Genomic DNA, 20,825 nt, shown 5'->3' with positions numbered 1-20,825 from the left:
TTAGGAAATGTTACATGATAAACCATTTAGAGAATGATCTAAAGCAAAACTAAAGAAGAATATATATAGAATATTTTACTTTAGTCAGATGCTCAGCATAAAAACATGGTTCTGGATTCAACCCCCCCAACTCCAAATTATTTCATCCCCCCCCCCAACAAATCCAGGTCAAAGTAAACAATTAGGTTAATTCTGTCTGTGCACTGGTAAGCAGCATTCAGCAACTATATTATAAAATACAAACACACAGAAATAACATTTTCTTACTCTCTTGTGCTCCTTTCTTGATCAAGTAAAACATGTTCTTTGGTTACTGATTTTTTTTTTTAATGGAAATGCTGAGCAGTTGTTATTGTAATGGGTGAGAATCTACATTTTCCCTGCAATTGAGATATTACATTGAGCAGGATCCTGCCTTATAATCAGATTTATAACCTGAGAAGGAAAGTTCCTGCTGCATCTTCTTTTCATACCAGTGCTAAACCTGGGAAAAAACATGTTGATAATGATTGGGTGTACAGTAAAATGTGCTCCTTCTATGGAGTCAAGTCTGGTTCTCATATAGTTAATGTAGTAATACCAATGGTAAAAACCAGTTAACTTCTGGGATTAGGAGAATAGATTTTGCCAATTCTGATTTTTAAAAATCCCAGTTGCCCCAAATATAATGTGTGTATAGCATTTCATATATACTTCAATATGGGGGGCATAAGAAGACACAATTAAAAAAAATATTTGCATGGAAAATGTTGCACTTCAAATATACTCATAATGACTCTTTTTACAGTTTTGGTAAATTATCATCATAAGAAAAGGTTTTTTTTCCTCCCTTTTTTTTTTTAAAGACAGAAAGAATATACAATACATATACAGGTTGACAATCTGTTTAAGCAAAAGCAATCTTCACTTAGCTCAGTTCCTAGAGTTCTTTAGACTAGAAGATAATACCAATAAAAACAAAATGTTTTTCACGAATGAAACAATAAATCAAAGAACCAAGAACTATCCTTAGAAGCGAAGTAGTTTAGAACATCCATCTCTATTTCTATATATACATACAGACATAAGTTTGTAACCTTCCATGAAAATCAACCTATATTCTATTGAACAAAAAAGTAATTGTAAAAAGTTTGCTAATTTAACAAAATGGGAAAGAAATGGCTGCTATCAAAATATACAATTTGAATTGCAGGCTAAAAGGCTTATGTTATTAAAAAATAGTTTTAAGCAAAATCCCTTGCTTGTTATAGAGAACTGTTGGCTTTCATTGTAACGTAGTGATCCAACAACGTTTTATAAAAGGTTGAATTATGACTTCTTCTTTCTCTGTAATAATGTTCTTCACAAAAGCTGACAGGGAATTTCCTTTCCTTTCTGGATCACAATAGTTTTCAAAATGAAATGGCAGTCTAGAATTCAGAATCTTAAGTGGGATTTATGCTTGACCATATACCTGCAACATAAAGAAGAGAAAATCCATATTACCATAGCTGGTGCCTACATAAATTTGCAAACTGAAGCATGAATTCTCAAAAGGTAAAAATGATATATACAATTCAAAACACAGCAATTCAATTAAAATGATAAAATCAAGAAAGTATATCCATTTGTGCGAGGAAAGAAGCATTATAATTACATTTAAGTATCATCCATTTTGAAAACCAGTTTTGTATAGTGGCTAAGGCATCAGGCTAGAAACCGAAAGAGTGTACCAGTCACTTTCTCTCAGCCCTAAGAAAACAAGCAAACAGCTTCTGAAAAACCTTGCAAAGAAAATTATAGGGACTCATCCAAGCAGTCTCTGAGAATCGGACACAATTGAAGAGAAGAAAAAAAAAATCTTCTTGCTTCCTAGCATATTGTTTCGAAATGCTTTGTTGAACTTTCTACAACAGAAGACTTTTATTTCCCAACAAATTTATTTTTAATTTCCATTTAACTTCATAACTTCTATTGTTTTTATTGGTGGTCTATTTATTTAATAATATTTGTACAGTTCTTCAATCAATAATCTCAGAGTGACTATTAAACTAGAGGTCAACTGTAATTCTTCAACCAATAATCTCAAAGTGGTTAATAAACTAGAGATTGACTACAATTACCTAGCACAAAAACAATGTATCCATTTGTCACTTAAATGAAATTGCACATGGGTCTCTAGGAAGGGAAATCTAGTATTCTAGAATAGAAAATTCAATTTACAATCACCTTTCTGAGACCAATCTTAATGGCTAAACAAATTCATTAAAGAGATATAGATAGACTGGGATTCTCTGGATTAAAATTATTTTTGAAAAGGACAGGGAACTAGTATTATGTTTTCCAAAACTAGTAAAACTTAGATAACATAAACTGAGTGTAAGTGTACATTTGTTTTTATCATGACATTTTTTATATTAAGGGGGGAAAAACATAGGAGAGTTTTGTATATAGAGTATAATGTAGTGGAGACTTTTTTTCAGATCCACTATTTTTAAAAATGGAAACTCAATATAATGCACTTGAAAGTAACCTGATAAACATTCAGCATTCTAGAACAGTCCTTATGCTATACTAATTTATTAATGAAATGTATACACATAGTGAATTAATTCATATGTATTGCAAATGACTTTAAAACAAGGACTAAGGGAGAAAATCATATAATAAATTTTAAAGTAGAGTGTTAGAAGTTACAAAATATTCAAAAATATTGAAATTTATTTCTTTATTATGTAACCCACCTCGCTCTGCAAAATAAATCTGGGAGGTTAATACATTATATAAATATATAATAATTTATATAATTTAAATTTATACAGGATTCAAAAATCCAATGTGTCATTTTTATTTTATATATGTATAGTCACCTGACTCCATTATGAATCTGGGTTGCAATAAAACATACAGTTTATAAAGGCTTTTCTTATCTGTATAGTGATTCCTGATCTTTAGATAACAATACAATTGTATTAAGGGACGCAGTAGCTCAGCGGCTAAGATGCTGAGCTTGTCAATCAGAAGGTTGGTAGTTCAGTGTTTTGAATCCCTAGCGACGTGTAACGGAGTGAGCTTCTGTTACTTGTCCCAGCTTCTGCCAACCTAGCAGTTCAAAAGCACATAAAAAATACAAGTAGAAAAAATAGGAACAACCTTTGGTGGGAAAGTAACAGTGTTCTGTGCGCCTTCGGCGTTTAGTCATGTTCGCCACATGACCACGAAGATGTCTTCAGACAGCGCTGGTTCTTCGGCTTAGAAACAGAAATGAGCAACGCCCCTAGAGCCGGAAACGACTAGCACGCATGTGCGAGGGAACCTTTACCTTACAGTTGTATCTTTCCCTTTCAAATGGATATTTACCTGTCCAATGTTTCCCAGAAACGCAGGAACACTGGTCTGTCCAAGTGCCGTTTATGATAACTGAGTTCTAAAACTGTTACATCCCATTTCTGGACATTTGGATCTAGGCGAACCTCATCATACTTAAGATGAAAGGCTTTAACTATATGAGAGAGAAGGCAGAAAAATGAACCAATAATTTCCCAAACCCAAATACATTTTTAAGAATTATGACAGAGTAAATAGGACACTGTGCTGATATCATTTGAGAATGCAATCAGATTTGAATAGAAGTTCCATTTATGTAACATGGAAATTTCTGGCTATCTCAATGTCTGTGAGGGTGGAAGCATTCACACTTCCATTTCACTTGAATCTAGATAGTTCATTATAGCCCACAGAGGAATACTTTTCACATTGTTCCAAAGGCCAGCATGATGTAAAGGGTGACACAGAGGAATAAGACTGGAGATATTCAAACATACCTTAAGCTTACTTACTTAATGGTCAAGCCATTAATTTCTGAGAAGATAAAATTTGTCTCTAACAGATTAAAAATAAAACAAAAGGCCCCTACAAGGACCTCAACTCTTTGTGAAATAGTCTCAACTCCAATTCCTACATCTGGGTTTTTAGAATTCTCTGTTTGCTTCTTACGGGATTATTCGTTGTGGCTTATTTTTATTTCATCTTTTCATAAAGCAGTATTCCTTTGTTTTTTGGGCTGTCTTTTATCATGACATTTGTTTACAGGCAGTTGAGATTTTTACCTCGAAGTAGAAGTTACATAATATCACTCGCTCAACTGTGAACAACATTTTAGTCAATCACATTCTACACAGTTTTATTAATTGAATAATATTAACTGAATTATTAATTGATGAATCAAACATAATCAGAGGTTGTTTGCCTGTGCTGCTTTAGATGAACATCTTAACTACCAAGAGAAACATAGGAATTGATCATGTAATTTCTTCATCATTGATTATCAATTACATGATCAATTCCTATGTTTCCCTTGGTAGTTAAGATGTTCATCTAAGAGCAGGAGGAGCAAGGCTCTGGTCCACCCTTAACTATGCAAATTCACTGTATTTTTGGAGTATAAGACGCACTGGAGTATAAGATGCACCAAGATTTTAAAGAGGCAAATTTTAAAAAAAGTTTTTGCACTCTGCAGATCTCCCAAAAATGGCTCCCCCCCAAAAAAGGGGCATTAATAGCTTGTAGAATGCTTGGGGGGGGGGAGACAAACAGAAAACGGCCCATTTTTGTCAAAAAAGGGCATGCATAGCCTTTAGGAGGCTTACAGAGTGCTCCTGGTGGCGGTGGGGAGGGTTGAGCAAAAAAAAGTGGCTATTTTTCACTCATTTCTGCCCTCCCCAGCCCCCAGGAGCACTCTGAAAGCCTCCTAAAGGCTATGCACAGCCATTTTGGTGAAGGGGGTGGAGTTTTGGGAGGCCAAAAATTCTGTATTTATTGTATAAGACGCACCCAGATTTTCAGCCTCTTTTTTGAGGGAAAAGGATGCGTCTTATACTCCAGAAAATATGGTATTAACTGACTTTGAGTTAGTTACTTTCTCTCAGCCCAACTTGCTTCATAGGATTGTTTTAATAAAATTTTGAGATACATGCTATGAATGCAACCTTGAGCATCTAAGAAATTAAAAAAAACAACCTAACACTAATATACATCAACAGTATAAAGACTCCTAATTTACATGTCTATATTTCACATTCTCATATAACCAATTGAGAACTATTGGTACAGAAAACAGCAATGTCAATCAAGAAACATTTGAGTAATATGGTTATAATCCAAAGGTGGAGGAAGAAATAGCCAAAGATTGCCAGCCTCTTCTTTCCAGTAATGGGAGTGTTCTGAGTAGAATTGTGCTTATAGAACTCCCACAACTGATATCCAAACACTGGTTCCAATCCACATTTGTGAGATGGATCCTACCCAAATGGGAAAATGTATTAAATGGCAAAACACACTGCAGTATATTACTTGTGAATTCAAACCATCAAGGCAAAGTATTTGATTATATATACTGTATACATATACTGTACACACACACACATACACACACACCACCTGGGAGCATAACATCTGGTAGCAGATATAGGAAAAGTGGTTTTTTTTCCATTCAAAATTTAAATTAAATATATCAACTTTATGTATTAAGAATATTCTTAGCAATTTTTTAAAAAGTCTAATCTCATATTCTAGACACCAATTTTCCTTTAAAAAGGAAGTACATTAAATATACTTACAGTATATTACCTATATCTAAATGGTGAATGTATGCACTTAACAAATAAATCTATGAACATCAAACATATATTCTCAGTACGGAACTTTTTATGAATAAGAATCCATCCACAAAAGTGATCTTCAAGTTCAGTAGACTTGCATTAACATGTGATTGTGACTAGACCTTTAAAATGGCATTCAAATAAAACATTTATGTTGGTTAAAATGCCAAAATATAAAAGTTTCCATTCCAAATGTTAACTTCCTCACAAACATCTGTGAACTAATGGGATAAAATAAATTATTTTTATAGGAGCACAAAGTGCAGAGTCCACAAATAGAGGGGTTAAAGATCAAAAGCTGCAGACCTCTGGCCCAGGATAGGATTTTGGCTAGCAGAAATGCTGATGTGAGATACTGCAGATGAAATCTAATCAAAGAGTTGTACAAAGCATTTAGACTTCTTGCATCTCACTGTAATCCTTGTGAAGTTGTACAATGCAGTTGTACAATATAAAAGCAGATTTTCATAGTTAAGAATGTAATGCTTATGTTTAAATCGTATTTCCTGGGATGAGTAGAAGATTGTATGCAACTAAGAAAGTTTGTTGGGATTCATAATGCCCTTTGATACTGTAATTCAGTTTAAAATGACCCTGAGGAATAAAGGAGGAGGCAGGTAACAAGGTAGAGACTTGCATTTGGTGAAGAAATATGAAAAGGGTATATTATAAATAATAACAATGTCAACTGTTGGGTTAAAAAATGTAGTGTTGACAGAAAACCTGAAGCTTCAAGGTTAGATTTGATGATTGCCTTATCACTGATGTAGACTTGGGGTTCTTCATGATTGCTCATGAATCTTTTCTATCTATTGTATAATTCTTTGGCCATCTACTGTTGAAGGTCTTCCATGTTTGATTCTTTTAGGGTATTTCAATAAAGAAATTTTGTTTGAGATCTCCACTGTTTTGGTTCCTCTTTCAGGGGATTGTTTTTTTAAATGATTTCCTCTTCTTCTTTTTCTTATTTTTTAAAGATGTCAGTCTACAATAAATTTTGTAATTTGATATAGGTAAACATGCTTTAAAACCCTGTTAGTCTTCATATTAGAAAGAAGCAGTTTATCTTTGCTAACATTTGATTTCATTTTTGAAGGTCAAGAACTACATATTTCTAGCAGCAAACCTAAGAATTGGTTTGGAGATAATATTTACATTATTAACATTTCAACCTTCTGTGTTCCTGTTTTCTAAGGATGATTTCTTGCGTTATGATAAGCAGTGGGAAAACCCCACAGAGGTTACTTACATCTTGGTTCTTTTTTCAGCTCTTAGCCTGACTTCTCAATCTGACTGGTTCTATTGCATTCAATAGCTAGGTTAAAATTCAAGGTCAGTCATAGATGCTTCCCAGATAGCTCTGGGCCAGTCTCTCTGAGCCCAATTTACCTCACAGTTTTTTAAAAGGAGTATCATGTACATTTCCTTGCACTCATAGAAGTAAAGTACAATATAAACACAATAAATAAATTAATAGAAGGTGGACTGCAAGCTGGGTTTGCTAACTGAATATTTAATGAGACCACAGCAGCTTTGACAGTACCACCAGACTTTAACATCAAAACATAATAAAATAAAGATAATTTATGAATGAATACACTGCATAAAATTACATCAAAGTAAGAACCTTACTTTTCGCAAAAATATCAACAGGTGATCCATCAGGTAGTAACCATGGCCAGCCCTTGAATTGCCAGGCAGGACCTTGGACAAACACAGCCACAACACGATCCCTAAAATACAGATATCAAGAGAGAGAGAAGCACTCAGATTTCAATCACAAAAACTTCAGTAATGGATTAAGAGAAAGAACAAAACTATTACCCTAGAAACATTATTTTTTTTGTTCTTGGTTCAAACAAAAATGTTTTGTTCATAATTAAGTGCACTTATTCAAAGGTATCCTCGTTTTGTTACATTTGAGAATATTAAAGATTAAACTACTGGCTCAATTACCTTCTTTGAAACAAACAAACAAACAAAAACCTCCCACAGATAAATTTATAATCTTAATTCATATGATAAATGAATTGTTTTCTTTTTTTTGTGAATCACTTTGAAATATTTTTCCTTGATGGCTAGAATAAAAATATTATAGGTAAATCATTATGAAAAGAAAGTATTGAATTTGGAGTAGTGAAATAATGAGCAGAAAACTATTTTTTTTGGAGCTACTGCAAAAATGCAATGCAATGTATTCTGTAATTTGGGGAAAGAGAACCCAACTTTCTTTTTGCCAGTTAGCTGAGAATTGAAGTTCAGGGACAGGTTCTACTAATTCAAAGAAAGCCAAAAAATGCCATATTACTTGTAAATATTTTTTCCTCATATATTTAAGCTAGATTCCTATAAAGCTCAAAGTTTAACTAGGCAATTCTCTACCATGCTATAGTATGCTTTTAACTTAGCCATGTTTCAGTTGATGTTCACCAAGGTTCCAAGTATAAGAAAGCAGTATTATAGGAAGTTCTTCACTTACAAATATAATTAGGAATGGAAACTAAGTGGTGCAATTATTAAGTGAATGGTGCCCAATTTTATGACTCTTTTTTATCATTAAGTGAATCATACAGTGAATAAGCATATTTGGCTTCCCTCATTGACTTTGTCAGAAGCCCACTGGGAAGGTCACAAATGGTGATCACATGATTCTGGGTCACTCACAGAGTCATAAATCTCTGCTGAAGATGTTACCTAGACTGATAACGAAATGTCCGGGAACTAATCCACAAGCTCGGAGTGTTGTGGCTTGCCAGCTGCCAGTGGCAGCTGGCGGCAGACTTGGATGATGAGAAGGTTGGGGAAGAACTTGGCTCAGTTCTGAAGCCTATGGAAGGCTCTGATGGATGCTCAGCATTTGGACACAGAGGTAGAGCCAGGGCCATCTGGTATTTCCTAGCCACCAGAGAGGCAGCTGCCTTTGGAGTCAGAGATGAGTGAGGAGGCGGAACAGCTGGGGCCTATTCCAGATACGCATATACGCATATACGCAGAGCAGATAGGAAAGGTGAACAACAGAGGACAAGGAGTCCACTCAGGAAGCAAAACAAACATGGACGCTGGGTGGCCCCTCCCTGGCTCGGGAATAAATAGAAGAAAGGGGAGTGGGTCATAGCAGACAATAGCAATAGTAATAGCACTTAGACTTATATACCACTTCACAGTGTTTTTACAGCCCTCTCTAAACGGTTTACAGAGTCAACATATTGCCCCAACAATCTGAGTCTTCATTTTACCCACCTCGGAAGGATGGAAGGCTGAGTCAACCTTGAGCCAATGGGAATCGAACTGCCGAACTGCAGTTAGCAGTCAGCTGAAATAGCCTGCTGTGCTGCACTATAACCACTGTGCCATCTTGGCTCAGACAACCGTTCGCATTTCTGGAGATTTTGCTCATTCTGTTTCGTGCGACGAAGACTGCCTTGCCAGAACTGAGGTCTGTTTATTGAACTGACTTAACTTGCATCCCAGCGTTGCAATTATTGTAACAAGCTGATAAGACCTATTGCTTTAGTTAACTCCTTGCAGGACTTTTGCCTGGACTTTAATGCCTTTAATTCAAAAGCGGCTTTTCTTTGTGAGGAGTCTGATTCTTGTTTCTGCGAAGGCCGGGACACAACACGGAGAACAAGCATTCACCCTCATCCTACACTCGAGCTACAAATATTCACCACTATTGCTTGTGTCATAAACACATGCTCTTTGCCAAATGCCCAAATTTTGATCACATGACCACAGGGATGGTGTGATGGTCATTTATGTGAGGACTGAATTCAAATGACCTTTCAGCACCATCGTAACTTTGAACAAATTATGCATGTAAGGAGATAGCAGATGGCTCTGTATCAAAAGGAAAACAATGACTAAGAAGACATTACTTACAACTATATTGATTTTAGATTTGGTTGAGGAAGACAACACCAATTGCAACAAAACACTCTCTCTTACCAATCTTGAGGCATGAGTTTAAGAGGTTGATCAACTACACGATATGGCACTGTAACACTGACTGTAGTTCCACCAGGCTGCATTTGGTCTTTCCTTCTTTGTATTAAAGTTTCATTCTCTCGCTGACAGCCTTGCTTTTTCTTTTCATCAGATGGTACAAACCTTAAAAATAGAGGTGGTGAAAGAATACTGTAGACTGGTACTGACTTTATATAGTCAAAGTAAAAACAGAGAGTACTTACTATGGAAATAATCCAGGAGGTGGATTGTACTGGACTATAAAATGATTTTGATTTCTGATTTTTTTTTTAAAAAAAATATCCCTTGATCAGTATTGAACAAACCAAGTAACATCATTTCAATTATCTATAAGTTGCTATTTTAAGTCTCCTGGAGCATAAACCATTAAAATGTTACAGGTAGTCTTCGACTTACATCCATTCGTTTAGCAACCATTCAAAGTTACAACAGCATTAAAAAAGTGGCTTACAACTGGTCCTTGCACTTACAACCATTGCATATCTCCCTGGTCACATGATCATAATTGGGATTCTTGGCAATGGGTTTGTATTTATGATTGTTGCAAGGTCCCGAGATCTTGCGATCACCATTTGCAGCCTTCCTAGCCAGCTTCTGATAAGCAATGTTAATGGGGAAAGCCTGATTTGCATAACACTTACATAATTTATCTAACAATTGCAGTGATTCACTTAACAATTGTGGCAAAAAGTTTATAAAACCATGTGCAATTCACTTAATAGCCACCTTGCTTATCTATGGAAATTTTCAATTGTGGTTGTTAAATTGAGGACTGTATTGTGGACTAATTTATCAGGCTAAATTTTGTGCTAATGAGTCTTTTAAGATGGCACAAGACATTGTTTTGACTAAGGAAAAGGAAAGTTAGGTAGCCCAGCAATAATCACTGTTTTAGACTGCTAATATTAAGGTTCAGTTTAGCAGCAGATTGCGCTCAGTGTCAAAGTAAAATAAATTTCTAATGGATAAGTATTAATTTATTTTAAAAATATTCCATTTTAATATCATCCACAGTGGCCAGAATAGTGCTAATGGGTAGACTTATAGTTGTTTTTTTTCCAATTTGGACATTCAATTGTTCATGAAATTTGTTTAAAGTTGGAAACTCAGATCAGAGGAGAATATCAACACTATAGTCGCAAGACACAAATCTATTTATCTAAGAATATGGTTTATGGAAATAGAATGTATATGATTCTACTAAGATCATTATTAATATAAATGTTAATTATATGTGTGCTATGAAGAAAAAGAACCTCCTACTGCTAAACCTTTACATATATTTTTATAATTGCAACAATGCTAATGATTAAACACTAACACTATATTTAAACAATGAAATGTATTGCATTTGTTTGCTTTTGACAGTAATAAATAGCTTCTCCTTAGAGACAGTCAATAGTAACATAATCATAACTAAATGCCCTGTTAATTTCCAGCAGTTTAACTAAAGAAATTGAATTTATCAGCATAGGCTAATGTTTGTGGTCTGCTGCTGATGCTTCCAAACAAATACGAAGTTAAAATAAGAAAACCACACACTCTAGACTGACAAGCGTTTTCAATATGAAATAAATAAAATACGTTTTGATAGACTGATATAATACAAATAAAATCATGCTACTGAAATAGGAAAAAACCCTAAAATGTTGAAAGACCATTTTAACATGTATTTATATTTAGGGAGCAAACATGCCATCATATGAGAAGAAACCTCTTTTTTAAAGATTTCCTTTTTTTCCTAATCACCTTCGAAATATCTTAGTATTTCCATGGCAATGCAACTGAAAGGCTTCTTTGTGCAAATAATGGAGAGAGAGCAAATGAGAGTTCAGCAAGTGGTTTCATATTTTGTTAATTTCTCTGTTTTGCACAAACTCTTTTAAATGTTTGTAAAAGATTGCTGGTGAAACTGGAAAAAACAGTAGAAGGAATATTGAACATAAATAAAGAGTATAAGAAAGGAGTTCATTGGTGAATGGAAGTTAAAAAAAATGGAATGGAATGGAATGGAAGTTACAAAAAGCTCAGCAAGAGAAAATTCAAATTGTTTAAAAAGACTTCCTTCACCAGCTTACTAATAATTAAGGACTCAAAATTCTATCAGTTTTCAACATTCTATATTTTATTCCTAATCCTGACAATAAAACCCCCAGATAGAAGTCTTTATAATTCTTGTTTCCTTGTTGGTGCCCTACTGTGAAGATCCAACAATTATCCAATCAAACATTTAATGCTTTCAATAAAAAAAAATGTTATTTCTTCCTTTAATCCTTCTTTGCCAAATACACAGAATAATAGGCACATGTATATAGGAATGAAATGGAAAATAGCAAGAGAGATTAGGAAGTGATGTTGGATCCACTGTAAAACAGAATGTTGAGTTAAATAAATGAATGAAAATTACTTGAACAGAATATCAATCATGATTATATTGCACACCAACTTCTCTTACAACAGTGTAAGATTCCTCAATATCTCAAATCTTGTGCGTCTTATACTCCAGTGCATGTAACAATCCGAAAAATACGGTATATCTATTCTTCTTTTAAAAACTTGGAAAAAATGAGCAATCTCAAGTTTTGCATGAATTGGGGTGGGGGTGGGGAGAGAAACAGGACCAGGGAACACCTTCATTATTCTCTCTGATTATAGGCGATTCCTGAAACACATATAAGGAATAACTGATGTGGGATATGTCTGTACTGAAGAAAGGTTTAGTTTGATTATAATTCCTGTTTTTACAAAGTCAGAATTTCCCTTCACCAGCTAATTAGAGCTTCAAGCCATTACAATTCAGGCAAGGTCACCGGTCACTGTTGCAACTGAAAAGGTAAAAGGAAGGTTGTCTTATTTTTTCTTTTAATTAATGTGTTGGCATTCATTGTGGGAGATTTATCTATAAAGTGGCATTGTAACAATAAATATGGACTGTTACACCACATTGTCAACATTAAATTAATATCTTGCTTGTCCTCCAAAACTCAAGTCAATGAACTTGTACGCCTCCCTCAATTTTACATTCACAATTCCATAGGTCAGCCAATACAATTTTTTGGCACATCGTATTGTAATTTAGATCTGAAAATCATAGTGCATCAGCACAGGATATATGCAGTACTTATTTGTGTTGTTGGATTTATCACTAGCTCACTGAGATGATTTAGGGAGAAAGCATTTGCATAATGCTGGTAAAGCAGGTAAGAATGAAGACCTGACTATATTCAGTACTGGAGTGCTACATATTCAAATTTTAGAGTCTCATGAACATCCCTCACGTACACTACTTCAATGCTGGCTTTGCATGGTTTATTAATAATGGTTAAATATGCATAGCATGTTCTTTGAAAAATAAGGAGAAATCAGTTCAAATTTAATGGCTCCTGTGCTTAATATGGGAACTATCTGCTAAACATAGAAAAACATTATGCAGTCAAGAAACAAAGTAAACTGAATGTCCAAGAAGAGGACACCCCAGAGAATAATTGACTTCAAAAAATAAATCCTTATTTCTGTGCAATTCTGAGTGCATTTCTTCATTTGTTTTGTTTAGATGCAATTTTCATATACAATAAAACAGTTGTTATAAAATGGCATCTACTTCATTTGCATTTATGTATTGATTTAGCCAGCTGTCTCTCATGAGTGACTGTGGGTGGCTTACAATAAAATAAAGTGAGAAAGTGGCAAAAAAGTGACAAGCAATAGGGAGAAAGCAGAACTATTTAACTCATTTTTTGCATCTGTCTTTACACAAAGGGATAAAAGAGTCAAACCTATCAAAAACAGCACCACAAAAATCAGATTAGGAACACAAATTGAAATAGGGAAGAAATGGTAAGTGAGCACCTGTCTACCCTAGGCGAGTTCAAATCACCAGGACCGGATGGATTACACCCCAGGGTTCTGAAGGAACTAGCAGACGAGACCTCAGAACCACTGAATTATATCTTTCAGAGATCCTGGAGCACCGGGGAACTGCCAGAGGACTGGAAAAGAGCTGATGTGGTTTCCATCTTCAAAAAAGGAAAAAAAAATAGATCCAGGAAACTATAGACCTATCAGCCTGACCTCAATAACAGGGAAGATTCTGGAAAAGATAATCAAGCAACGAATTAGCGAACACCTAGAAGTAAACAAAGTAATAGCCAAAAGCCAACATGGGTTTGTCAAAAACAGATCATGCCAGACTAATCTTATTGCATTCATTGACAAAGTGACAAAATTAATGGACCAGAGGAATGCCGTCAATATAGTTTACTTGGACTTCAGTAAGGCATTTGATAAGGTAGACCATAACCTACTACTAGATAAAGTAGAAGAATGGGGGTTAGACAGCATCACCACCAGATGGATTCATAACTGGCTGATCAACCGCACTCAACGTGTAGTCCTCAATGGAACTGCATCTACATGGAGGGAAGTATGCAGTGGAGTACCCCAAGGCTCTGTTTTAGGCCCAGTACTCTTCAACATCTTCATCAATGATTTGGATGAGGGAATAAATGGGGAACTCATCAAATTTGCGGATGACACCAAGATGGCAGGAACAGCCAACACTCCAGAAGACAGGCTTAAGATACAGAACGATCTTGACAAACTTGAACATTGGGCACTATCTAATAAAATGAAATTCAATGGTGAAAAGAATAAGGTTCTACATTTAGGCAAGAAAAATGAAATGCACAGGTACCATATAGGAGATACCTTGCTCAATAGTAGTAACTGTGAGAGGGATCTTGGAGTCCTAGTGGACAACCATTTAAATATGAGCCAGCAGTGTGCAGCAGCTGCCAAAAAAGCCAACAGTTCTAGGCTACATAAACAGAGGGATAGAATCAAGATCACATGAAGTGTTAATACCACTTTATAATGTCTTGGTAAGGCCACACTTGGAATACTGCATTCAGTTTTGGTCGCCATGATATAGGAAAGATGTGGAGACTCTAGAAAGAGTGCAGAGAAGAGCAATAAAGATGATTACGGGACCGGAGACTAAAACATATGAAGAATGGTTGCAGGAACTGGGTATGTCTAGTTTAATGAAAAGAAGGACTAGGGGAGACATGATAGCAGTGTTCCAATATCTCAGGGGTTGCCACAAATAAGAGGGAGTCAAACTATTCTCCAAGGCACCTGAGGGTAGAACAAGAAGCAATGGGTGGAAACTAATCAAGGAGAGAAGCAACTTAGAACTGAGGAGAAATTTCCTGACAGTTAGAACCATTAATCAGTGGAACAGCTTGCCTCCAGAAGTTGTGAATGCCCCAACACTCGGAGTCTTTAAGAAGATGTTGGATAGCCATTTGCCTGAAATGGTATAGGGTTTCCTGCCTAGGCAGGGGGTTGGACTAGAAGACCTCCAAGGTCCCTTCCAACTCTGCTATTGTATTGTATTGTATTGTATTGTAAATACAACAGATAATATAAAAATTGAAAAATAAACCCATAGCAGGTGAGCTTCATAAATATCAAGAAAGTCAAAGGATGAATTCTATCACACTCCTGGGGCCTCAGGCTTGGATTGGATTTTCAGGGCCTTGTAAAAGGCCAGCAGTGTGGAGGCTGACTTAATCTCAAATGGAATGATGTTTTATAAGGCGGGCACCACAGCAGAAAAGGTCCTCCTGCTGGGCCTCACCAGCTGAAGTTCCTTAGCTGATGGTTAAAAACAAGGAGAATCAATCCTGTAAGTAGCCCAGTGCCAAGCCATGAAAACTTTGATCAGCACCTTGATTTCTACTGAGAAGCATATTGGAAGCCAATGAAGCTGATGGCGCAGTGGTATTGCATATGCTGAAAAACTGACATTTCTGCACCAGCAGTTCTAAATGCCCTTAAGGGCAACATTATGTACAATATGTTGCAATAATCTAAACTAGAGATTACAAGGGCATGAGTGGACAACAAGCAAAGCCTCTAATCTAGGAATGCTGCAAGTGATGCACAACCCAAAACTATACAAAGGCCATACTAGTTAAGGCTGCCAACGTGCTACATTTATCCTTGAAAGAGACTTTTACCCTGTGTATTTTTTAGTTACTTACTTGAGATCCTGCAAAAGGTCTTTTGCATTAAGCATAGTAATTAACGAAGTGGTGGCTGCTGGAATAATGATAATTGGTGTTCGAGATCCTACAGAAAGATATATATTTTTAAAGCAAATAAAAGGAAATTTTCATCATCATCACAAACTTTTCAAGCTCTGGCTGAACATTTATACCAAAATACAAATTTAAATGCTAATTAATAAATTTATGACAAAATCCATAATGGAAGATGTCAATTTGGTAAGATGAAAACAGCTGTAAAATTGAAAACAACTCACCTTTTTTTTGATTTGGAGGAGGTCTTGCTTGAGAAACTATAGGGGAAAAAAGCACAGAATAGATGCATTAAGTTTTGAATTAATGAAATTTCCCTCTTTGTTAATGCTCTCTGCACTTTCGAAGCATATAATTCCAGTGCTTAATATTTCAGAGACAAAAAGGATCATGGGTATTAAATGCCTTGGATACCTGAAGGCTTCAGTATGGAAGAGTTGCATGTAAATAACATATTACTAACAAAAATAACAATATTGTGTTGTTGGATTAACTAAATTACCCCAAAAAATAGCAATCACCCTTTACATCTATTTTTCTGACATAAGTATATAAGAATATCCTTTCTTTTCAACTACCAAATACAAGGCACCTCTGCTTCTTCAATGGACAGTGAGGATTCAACTATCAGTTTTGATTTTTGCATCTCTTGGCTAAATTATTAACAATGGATGAATATAATAAAAGGTATCTTAAAATGGTTTCAGAGCTATAAGAACAGTACAGGTAGTCCTTAACTTACAACCATTCAAAAATACACTGGCACTGGAAAAAAGTAACTTATGACCAGTACTTAACCTTATGACAGCTGCAGCATCTCCACAATCATTTGATCAAAATTTGGATCATTGTCAATGGGCATGTATTTATTATTGTTCAAGCATTCTGATGTCATGTGATCACCATTTGTGACTTTTCCAAGTGGCTTCTTTGACAAGCAAAGTCAATGGAGCAAGCCAGATTCACTTAATGATGTGATTCACTAAACCACCATGGCAAAAAGAGGTAGCAAAATCAGGCACAACTCACTTTACAAATGCCTTGCTTAGCAATGGAAATTCTGGTCCTAATTGTGATGTAATTCAAGGATTACCTGTGTCTTCTTTTGTTTCAAAATGTTCAGGAAAGCTAATGGTCAAAAAGCATTGTGTGTTAAGTGAACATTTGGATAGTTCTTGCTAAGTAAGCAGAGGCTGCTTCAGATACATTAGGAAAGATACAATACAATCAGTTTTAAAAGTGTAAATTAAGGGAACAAATTAGGCAAACAAACAGGAGTTTAGCAGCAAAATTTAGTCCGATGATAATCAATAGGGAATAAGAATAAGAAAGAATAAAAAAAAACATTTTACTAGTTGTGACTTAAGAAACAGATGTGAAGACTGAACTCTGCAGATAAAACTTACTAGAAAACTGTAAACAATGGACTGAAAGGACAAAACTGAAGCTTGAGATTGACAGAAACATTACCAAGATAACTTTTTACTTTGAACAAATTTAGCCCCAAGGCCAAATAAACTGTAATCAAAAATAGTGAATAAATTTGTTGATTGTCTGGCTGAGCTTTGATAGGCTCGATGATTGGAAGGGGCAAATGTACACTCAGTTTTCTAACCATATTTCATTGTTTCATTAGATAACTGTAGTAGTAGTATATAAATTGATACATCTTAATTTAAGCTAAACATTTGAGAAAACAAAGCATGGAATTCTGGTTAGCAAGCTAGTAAAGTATGGGTCTGACAAAATGACAATTAAATGAATGCACAGCTTAATCAACAGTTTGACATCTAGCAGGAGTGAAGTATCAAAAAAGATGCCACAGATTTCAGCCCTGGTCCCTCTATTATTGCAGTGGTAGGACAAAGTTAATTACATTTATGGTTGACCCCAACTGACGATAGGTGACTCTAGAAAATAAAAATAAAATAAAAATGAATGTAATAAGCTTGAAAAATAGACTAAAAATATTGGGATTGGGTGCTGGCCTTTCCAATACAATGTAATGATTTTACATCCAAGGTTTGTGGATCACATCATACTGACTTCAAATACTTTGTAGTCTACGAGACTGTGTTAAAATTCATATTTAAAAATGATAGGGAATAAATAGATGAAAATACTAAGTAAATGTAAGCATTTTTTTTTCTAGAGAACCCCTGAGGGAAAGCACCAGGTGCTTTCTGGCACTTTATTTCTTTGTATCCCACATTATGGAAGGTCAATCTTGATATGGGCTTGCTTTTGTACTGATGAAGCCTGTGCAGAGCTTTCAGTTAATATGTGTGAAATCGCATCTGGCAGTGTGACCTCATGTGCGGCACTTATCCAAAAATTATCCAGATGCATTTCAGCTCTTGCTATTTCCACTCTTTTCATATCATTGCTTGTCAGTTCCAAGCACATTCTTATTCTCAACAGCCCTGGTGAGATAACTATGACAGGCAGTATGACCTTTCTAAGCACTGGCACACAACCGCAAAGATAACAAAACCAGTAAAAAAATCCCAACATTATGCTACTTCAAATACATTAGCATTCTATTCTGAAATCAGTTTTAGAAGAAAGTTTAGCAACACATTCTAAATACTTTAGAATGGAAGCATAAATATTTTTTAGTGATGGCTATTTAACCAGCAGTTTTTCCTTTATTACTGGAAAAAATCCTGCAAGTACTTTTATTTATAAAAGTTGAGTGTTTTGCTTTTTGTTTTTAATTGGGGCTGTGCCATTGAGACATTATAGAACTCATATAGAACTCTATTTTATTTTGTTTTTTAACCTTTATATTATATTACTTTTTAATAATCAGTTAAAGGCATATTCTCCATAAATGACTATAAAGCTGAAGCCAGATAGTCATTATTCAGCCTTTGAAGTACTTTACGATATTCATTATTAAAGTATATAATGTATTACATACATCAAGCACTATCTTCTGAAATGCACCACAAGAAATGAAATACAGTGGGATCATATAAATATTACTAGTGCTGAAAGATGACTAAGCTTTTTTCAGAATATGAAGAACATTATACTTTTTGCTAGGTTAACATGCTACTTCTCAAAATCCCGGATACAGCAGGTTAATAAACAATAATATGATATGGTAGAGATCCCTACTGTGTTTCCTGAAAATAAGACTGTGTCTTTTTTTCTTTTGACCCCTGAGAAAAACGGCTAGGTCTTATTTTTTGGGGGGGGGACCGACCCCTTGTGCCTCCTTGCCTGGCAATGTTACCAGCAGCTTGGTCAATCTCCAAGAAGTGTGGCAATTGTGGCTGCAAAAGCAGCAGGAGCCCCCATGTGCCTCCGCAAAGCAGCTGATCTGCTGTCGACTCCTACAGCTGGCTCCAAGAAGCGTGGCCTTTTTGTAGCTTCAATCTGCAGGTGCCCTTCTTCTCTTGGATCCTGCCCTTCATCTATTGTAACCCAACATAGCTGTGGGTGGGGGAGGATGGGTGGTGTGAGCACTAAGTTGGGAGCCGCTTATCGCTCTTCTCTTGCTCTTTGCCAAACCTTGCCCGTCTTCTCCCTGATCCCAAAAACCTTGTGTTGTAGCTGCCTTGGGGGAGAGGAGAGACGTGTGTGTGTGTGTGTGTGTGTGTGTGTGTGTGTGTGTGAGAAAGAGAGAGAGAGAGCGCTGATCCAACCTTGGAGAGTTATCCATGGCTGGTGGCTCTCTCTCTAACCCCCGCCCCCCCCTCCAACACAGCCACATTCGTCTACTAACCTGCTTTTTAGCTCTGGTTCTCTGCTGCATATGCAAGACAAGAAAAGTAGTCTGTGCGACTATGGTAAAAAAAAAAATCAGAAATTCAGACCTTCCAACTTCTCACTCCCCCCCCCCAAAAAAAAAGTCTTGCGAAGTTGGAAGGTTTTTTACCATAGTTTTTTTTTTCACAGCAAGTCAGAGTGAATTTGAAAATTGGTTTGTATTTCTGACAGAGTGTTTTTTTTTTTAAAGAAATAGTTTATCTTTCATACTATGATAGATAAATCTATTGCTTTTACCTGGCCTTGCCACAGGCTGTGCTGCTGGGGTCTGAGTCTTTCGTGCTGAAGCTCCTTCCTATATAGAAAGAGAAGACATATGTATACATTAATAAAGGTACTTCACAAGAGCATAATATTAAAAAGAATTTTTAAAAAGATCAATATTTTTTTAGCAACCCATTTATTAAATCTATTTTGAAAGCCAGAAATATATTGCTTTTGATTGATAGAAGAGTAAGCTAAAGAAATTCAAAAACAGTGAAGATGATTAACGAAATATTGTATAGTACTACTCTTTTTAACTAGAGATGGATAATATCCACATCAGTTTATGAAATTTATGTATTTGTATCCCTCCTTTATTATCTTTATAAATATCTCAAGGTGGCAAACACATCCAACACATTTCCCTCCTATTCCCCATAACAACAGCCCTGTGAGGTATGTTGGGCTGAGAGAAAGTGAGTAGCTCAAAATTACTCAGCTGGTTTTCATGGCTAAGAACATGAAATAATTTTATTCTCAACTAGTGTTAGAATTTTTTTTTTAAAAAACCACCATCCTCTTTATTTTTTGTATTAAAATGTTTAAGAACAGGATTGCCCCATATCCAAAAAAAAGGTATTAGTAAGACAGTGTTTACTATCACAACTGCTAAGTGTTTTAGGGTATAATCCAATATTGAAAAGCTTCTGTCTGACAAGCTATAATTAGTTATTCGATGGAAATCCAAGGGAAGAAAGAAGGAACCGGATAGAAAGGCTGGAGATCTGTAAACGCTGAGGGACAGCAGAGCTGATGGCCATACATACATTTTGACATAAAGCAAGGACAAAACTTGGGATGATGATATACCTTCCCTAGAAAGCATTTTCAGACTCTTCCCACTTTGCCTCCGTGGTAAATGGGAGAGATTCCAATACGGAACGTCTGGCTTTAATGTAGGATAATCCATCAAGATGTCTACATCTATTCTATGGTCACAACACTCAAACCCAAGAAAATCCTTGGTTTTGCTCTAAATCTTTCATGTAATTTATAGAAAATGGAGAAAAAATATAATATATAGGGCGAGAGTCTAAATTTGTTTCTAAATTTG

At 35.5% G+C, this 20,825-nt stretch overlaps 1 protein-coding gene across 1 annotated transcript in view; it reads right to left on the bottom strand.

The window, feature by feature from the left end:
- Positions 1-209: 209 nt before the first annotated feature.
- The window catches only part of CDC73 (cell division cycle 73), a 103,957-nt gene continuing 83,341 nt past the window's right edge, over positions 210-20,825 (bottom strand). Inside the window, exons 11-17 of the mRNA XM_081947172.1 lie at positions 19,745-19,802; positions 15,955-15,990; positions 15,674-15,761; positions 9,588-9,749; positions 7,272-7,372; positions 3,340-3,481; positions 210-1,453 (exon numbers count right to left, since the gene is read on the bottom strand). Coding sequence (XP_081803298.1) covers positions 1,417-1,453; positions 3,340-3,481; positions 7,272-7,372; positions 9,588-9,749; positions 15,674-15,761; positions 15,955-15,990; positions 19,745-19,802 — 624 coding nt within the window. The 3' untranslated portion in view covers positions 210-1,416. The remainder of the gene's footprint in view (positions 1,454-3,339; positions 3,482-7,271; positions 7,373-9,587; positions 9,750-15,673; positions 15,762-15,954; positions 15,991-19,744; positions 19,803-20,825) is intronic.

Source organism: Natrix helvetica (assembly GCF_964273705.1).
Source record: "Natrix helvetica genome assembly, chromosome: 3".
Classification (NCBI taxonomy): Eukaryota; Metazoa; Chordata; class Lepidosauria; order Squamata; family Natricidae; genus Natrix; species Natrix helvetica.
This window is presented reverse-complemented; position numbering and strand designations above follow the sequence as displayed.